The 6,421-nt window shown below is 37.0% G+C and overlaps 1 protein-coding gene across 3 annotated transcripts in view; it reads right to left on the reverse strand.

Moving 5' to 3' along the window:
• Positions 1-5,268, reverse strand: part of PPP1R36 (protein phosphatase 1 regulatory subunit 36) — a 28,425-nt gene extending 23,157 nt beyond the window's left edge. The window contains exons 1-3 of one of the 3 annotated variants that reach the window (XM_039336985.1): positions 5,239-5,268; positions 1,142-1,206; positions 411-506 (exon numbers count right to left, since the gene is read on the reverse strand). In XM_039336985.1, coding sequence (XP_039192919.1) covers positions 411-506; positions 1,142-1,206; positions 5,239-5,247 — 170 coding nt within the window. In that variant the 5' untranslated portion in view covers positions 5,248-5,268. Of the gene's footprint in view, positions 1-410; positions 507-1,141; positions 1,207-2,105; positions 2,258-5,067; positions 5,098-5,238 lie in introns of those variants that run through there. The other 2 variants (XM_039336984.1, XM_039336977.1) reach the window with 2 other exon arrangements.
• Positions 5,269-6,421: the final 1,153 nt, after the last annotated feature.

The following is a 6,421-nucleotide window of genomic DNA, read 5'->3' on the forward strand; positions in this document are numbered from 1 at the left end:
TAATTTGAATTCAGAGCCAAAGTTCTAGACAAATTTTATTTATTAGCCAACATAACATTCTTTAATCGCTATAAAACCTTTCAGAGCAAGATCATATAGATCACCCTATATTAGATTATTTGTCCAAATTGCATCTGTTACAACTTGGACCGGCTCCTCAAGATACTAGGCAAAGAAAGTTGAATTCATCTGCCGTCTGGACCTCTTTGAAGCATCAGAAATATCTTCCATATCTTTCTATGCTAAGCAACGATCGTCCCCCAAAGTACAATCTTCTGCACCAACACCATCAGGCAATACTTGTTCAGTATTTGAACCCAGGATCTCTCATATCCTGAGACTCATTCATTGCCAGATCCACAAATCATTGCTGGATAGCCAAAGTTTTGTTGATTTCAAAACAATATCACCTTTCTAGTGGCTTTGCTCCAAGTTCCTGAAATTGGATAGTCTTGCCTTTCTTATTTTTCTCTTTACTGTCCTTAGGTTCTTCCTTAAGCTGGGCACTGCAGTATAAAAAGTCAAATTAATTATGGATAAACAGAAAATTCATCTGAACAGAGTAATGCATGCAACCACAAAATTAAATTAGTAGAATGTTCTGCATATTAGTATCTCAGATGGATTGGACTGAGCACTCATACTCCTAGTAAGCATAGAGATCTCTATGGTGGCTGGAGATAAGAGGAGCAGCAGTAGTGGGTGCTAGATAATGAAACTGGGTGCTATGTATTATGTGGGAATAATTGCTTGATAATTTAATTTCAAATATCCTATGCCACTACCTATTTTCTTACCAACCAGCTTGTCTGAGGATAAAGATATAATCCTACCAAAATTGAGAAAATATGAGCCTTGATTTACAATAGCACACACAGGAGATTCAGTAGATAATAGAATGGTTTATGAAAATAGAAATTCAACACATGAAAATTGTCAAATTGGAAAAGGCTGAGTTAAAAATATTTCTATTGCTTTCCGCTACTGGGAAATAACTTACAGAAGTATTAATGATTGATACTTTTGGTATTGCTCATTGCTGATTTGAATTTTCACAGATTTACATGGTTTGTAAATTAGAAGCAGTACAAACATGATAAATTAAAAAATAAAGCTGAAAACCAGAAAACTGAATCCTTACCATGAAAATTCGAGTGTTCTAGTATCTTCTTTCCAGTACCACAAACCAGGGTTAATTATAGTCAACTGTAAATATTTAAAATATACTATAGTTTAGAAATCAGTTAAACTCAATAGCTGAGATGTAAATTTGCAGCCAGGAACTCAAATGAATTCAGATGCTAGCAGTATAGACTATTTTATTTATGTATACTTCACCTTTGTTATTTATCAGGTATTATTACTTATAAGGTAATTCAGGCAATTATCTGAAGTGCCAAACCTTATAGGGGCAAGCTGCCTATATGCTAATTACAGAGAAAGTCTGTCTGCACTTCAGGAGGTTATGGACAGCACAGTACAACATTCTCCTGAATTGTATTCACATTATGCTGTAATGTCCCCTAAATTAGCTTCCAAAAGTATGTGGGGGGGGGTGTATTCAGAGGACAAACATTTCATTGCCAAATGCTCTTTATTTGAGCTTTGCCAATTTAGATAGTAGCAGAGGTACAACTTTTAGTAACTTTAAAATCCTGTTCTGTAAACTATCTGGAATTAGAAAAAAGAAATTCTCTATATCAGTACTGATGGGAAAGTCTGCTCCTCTAAACTTAAAAAAAAAACAAAAACCCACCAGCCTAGAGGTAACTCTTAAAATGACTATTCAAAAGAAAACTTTTTAATTTCAATGAGACTTGCCTCAAAGGTACTTTTCAAAAGACAACTGGGCTGTTTTTTGTTTGCCTTTTGAAAAAACACCTTGGAGGTATGACCTATATGACTGAGAATCTCCCCAATCAATAGGACTTATCAAAGCTATAGATGTATAGCTTTAATAAAAGGCCCCATCGTCAACAAACTCAAAACCACTTTTTTTTTAAAGTCTTGGGACGCGAAGGAATCATTTCCCAGGGTATTCTCGTCCCATAATCCTTCTCCTAAGAAGTGCAGGTCCGAGCAGCCACATTCAAAGTCTCACTTACGGGCAAGTAAACTCCTTTGGGCAGCTCCAAAAACTGTAGCTGGGACATGCTGCGGAAGTTGTTTACTGGTGTATCCCGGCGACCGCTCTCTCGGCGCGAGCCAGCCGCCCCCACTTCCCACTTCCCACCTCACACACACACACACACACACACACACACACACACACCAGCACACAAACCCCCCACGTGGGTCCCCTCTCGCTGCGGAAGGGCAAAACCTGGTCGCGGATGGCAGTTTAAACAGTTTTGAAACGGGGGGGGGGGCGGAAGGAGACAGCTCTTCTAAGAGTTAAGAAGCGCAAAAATTACGAAAATGGCGGCGGCCTAACGAAACAGAATGTTGCCCTTCCCTTTCAATTTGTGATTTTTGCTTTCCCCCCCCGCACAAACACACACCACATACACTCGTCTGAATATCACTCAGTCATATCGGTGTAGATGCTGAACTTCGGGATTGGCATGTTATAATTATGGAAAAGCACTAGGTAGTTTTGAGCCAGTACTTTCTTAGGCCAACCTTCCTCTCGCTGCGCGGATCAGCTTGTGGGGAAAAAAGGCGTTCGCGTGTGGGGTCTCCAATTCCTTCCGGAAAGGCGGGTCTTGGTTCTCTGCTTTAATCCCCCTCCCCTTCCTAATGTTACTTAGCAAGAGTCAAGGCACTTTTTGTACATGTAACTGTCTGCTTTCCTCAGTTCGATGCTTCCAGAATTCACTGGAGTAGGTTCCTATATTTAATAACAATAATCCATATGTCGATGAAACAATATTATTCCGAATAATAGTCGATGTTGTACATGGAGGCAGCAGAATAAGCAGAATTGAAAAGACAGGAGAAAATCCCAGAAAACAAAGACCTGCAAATAGAAGTAGAACGCAAAAGGACTGTGACAAAAGAAAGCAAAGATAATACTAATAGTAATAGGTGCCTTGAGTGCAATCCCAAAATATTTGGTGCAATGGTAATCAACAAAATTGCCATTACTAAATTGCAAAAGGTAGCTTTACTCTGAACAGCTGATATGCTGCTACATATCTTCAGCATCACCGAACCATATCCACCTATCCCAGGTCTTTAAAGACTCTACAACGGAATAAAAATGCCCAATATAATTTAAATATCTGTCAGACTTTGTGACCAACCATAATAGATAACTTTAATATTTTTAATAATATCTTTATTATTAAGCAATATCTTTAATATAATTAAACATCTGACTGTCTTGGGTTCTTGGGAAACAATGGTCTAATTCAATCTAAATCTCTGGTTGACTGTGTGACCAACTATATAATAATAGTTGGACTCCCAGAATGCCCAGGCAGCTATTCTAAGAGCTGTGAATCCAATAGTTTGGAAAGCTACTGCTTCAACAGATCCTATTCAGCAACAAGCTTGATTGAGTAGGAAAAGTAGAAAGGATATGTTGGAAAAAGCAGAATACACTGACAGCTGATTTATTTCAAAATAAATTTGTGGATTGTAGATTGTATTTTGGAGTGTGGTTTTTATTTTGCCTTCAGTGTATAGATTTTTCTCTTCCTTTTGTAAACCTCATATAGAACTGTGATGCCCATTGCTTTAGAAATTTATCAAATAAAGATTTGATGCCAAATATTGGTCTTATGTGTGCCAGGCACAGACCAGTATTTACAGAGGAGGGTGTAGACTTGAGTAGATATAAGATAAAGAAGCAAATAGTCATCTAAAAAGTAATGAAGCCAAGCAAGAATATGCCTACTGTTATAACATGCTAAAAAGATACAAATAAAGGTGTGGAGGGGAGATGGTTATGTGCAGCCAACCACCCAACTTGGGCTTTTTTTTAAATAAAAACCTGGTTCTCAACCAGTATCTTCTTTTCCAGCCTGGAATCAAAACAGGGACAGGTTAGAAAGCATAGAACTGCAGGAATAATTCTGATAACAGAGAGGAACCCTGACAAGAGATATCTTGAGGCCACCAAATTGATTACCATAACAGGCCCTCAATGAATTTTCACATTTTATTTTTTAAAATGTCATTACAATTCAGTTTCACAATCATACAGGTGTATCAAAGCACATTACAGTTCTCGTACCAATCAATGTTAAAGCACTTGGATAAAAAGCAAGTATTATAACAATGCATAAAATATGCATTTTCTTCATAATCAAGAACCTTAAATGTATCTTGCTACCTATTTAGAACCTATGACTGTAGAAGAATTAGAAGGAATGCACATTGCTTCAGTCAGAAGAAAGCAAAGTGACTTTAGAAATAGAAATAGGCAAACTTTAAATTTAAAAGTCATCTTAATGTACATCACAATGTACAACTATGCAGTATCTATAAAATTTACTCAAGCTTTCATTGCTCCTTTGTTTTGGTTCTTTGACCTTTCCTGAGAAGAGCACAGTGTTCTTTTGTGTTTGCAGTTGCTATTGCCATTGCCAAGGATATTCTGGAGGTTTGGCAGCAACAATGCATATTTATTAAGAACAGGCAGAGAAACTGATAGAGAAACAAGTTAGGCCTTGTAATTGCAATGAAAGCAGAATCCAGATAGAAATGTTCCTGCATCTGCTTCTGCTTGTTGGGGCTACAGTATCATGTAAACTCATTAGATCAATAATTTTTAAAATAAATTGAATCAAAATGTGTCCCCAATTAAATCAATAACCAACTAGAGACTTCTTGCACATATTTTCCAGAAGCTAGATTTGAGAAAACTGTTGACTTTGATATTGGAGGCATTATATAGATTTGGTATTTAATAGCCAAATATAGCCTAATCTTCTGTCAAAGTTTAATTCCCCTTTTAGACTATCCCAGCTTGGATATTACCAATCTATAGTAGGAAACTTTAATTTGTAAATTTGCTTTATAAAGCTGATTATTTTCATGTATCCCAGACAATAAATTGCAAATTTTTATAAAGTCCAACTCCTAATATTAGTTCAACAATAACATCACCCAAAGTGATACCTGGCTTTCCTTCATTTGATGTCTTCATGCTGAGGCTAGATGTCTGTCTGGGGTGATTTTGCTTGGATTCTTGCACTGGGGGATGGGGAGTAGAGAGGTGTTGAATTCAATGGCCTAAATAGCACCTACTGATTCTGTTATTTTATTTATCTTGTTTATAGTTTTACATACCTTTATCATATTAATGCTTCAGACATTTTAGCTGTCATTTTCGGTCATGTTTCTGGGTTTCTCAGTTGCAACTAAGAAATATAATTTATCAATATTAATATCAATATAATACAAACACAAGCAATAGAACATAACCAAACCAGTTCTTAGATTTTAAAAGAGCTGATTTTAACAAACTTAGGGAGCTTGGGAAGGATTCCATCTTAAAGGGAGAAACAGCTCAAGAAGCTTGGGAAACTACAGGTTCACCTACAGATTAGGTGAAACTTGGCTCAATAGTAACTGTGAGATGGATCTTGGAGTCTTAGTGGACAATCACTTAAATATGAGCCAGCAGTGTACAGCAGCAGTCAAAAGGGGCAATGTAATCCTAGGTTGCATTAATAGAGGGTTAGGATCAAGATCATGTGAAACACCAATACTGCTTTATAAAGCCTTAGTAAGACCACATCTGGAATACTGCATCCAGTTTTGATCACCACGTTACAAAAAAGATGTTGAAACTTTGGAAAGAATGCAGAGAAGGACAACAAAAATGATTGGGGGCCTGAAGGCTAAAACATACAAAGAATGATTGCAGGAATTGGGTATGGCTAGTCTGGTGAAAAGAAGGACTAGGGGTGATATGATAGCAGTTTTCCAATATTTAAGGAGCTGCAACAAAGAAAAGGGGATCAGCTTATTTCCCATCGCACCAGAAAGCAAGAGAAGAAACAGTGGATGAAAACTAATCAAGGAGAGAAGCAACCTAGCCCTAAGAAGAAATTTCCTAACCATGAGAACAATTAACTTGCCTTCAGAAGTTGTGGGTGCTCCAACATTGGAGGCTTTTAAGAAGAGACTGGACAGCCACTTTTCTGAAATGGTATATGGTCTCCTGCTTGTGCAGGGATTGCAGATCCCTTCCAACTCTGTTATTCTGTTAATTGATTGTCCATTATGAAATCAATACTATAGAAAAGTCTACAGTAGCAGAATATCCAGTATGCTAAACCCATCATATTCTTGCTATAGCAGTTTGAAATAACACCCAGATGTTAAAAGATGACCAGCTCCCTTTGTTGGCAAAGGAGGTATAAAAAGCTATTTTGATTTTCTGCCATACCTATAAACCATCTAATTATGAAAATTAAAAGGAATACCTGATTAACTTTAGTTTCAATAGGGATATATTAATAAGTGA

Source organism: Crotalus tigris, unplaced genomic scaffold (assembly GCF_016545835.1).
Source record: "Crotalus tigris isolate CLP2741 ecotype Arizona unplaced genomic scaffold, ASM1654583v1 scf7180000017548.2638350, whole genome shotgun sequence".
Classification (NCBI taxonomy): domain Eukaryota; kingdom Metazoa; phylum Chordata; class Lepidosauria; order Squamata; family Viperidae; genus Crotalus; species Crotalus tigris.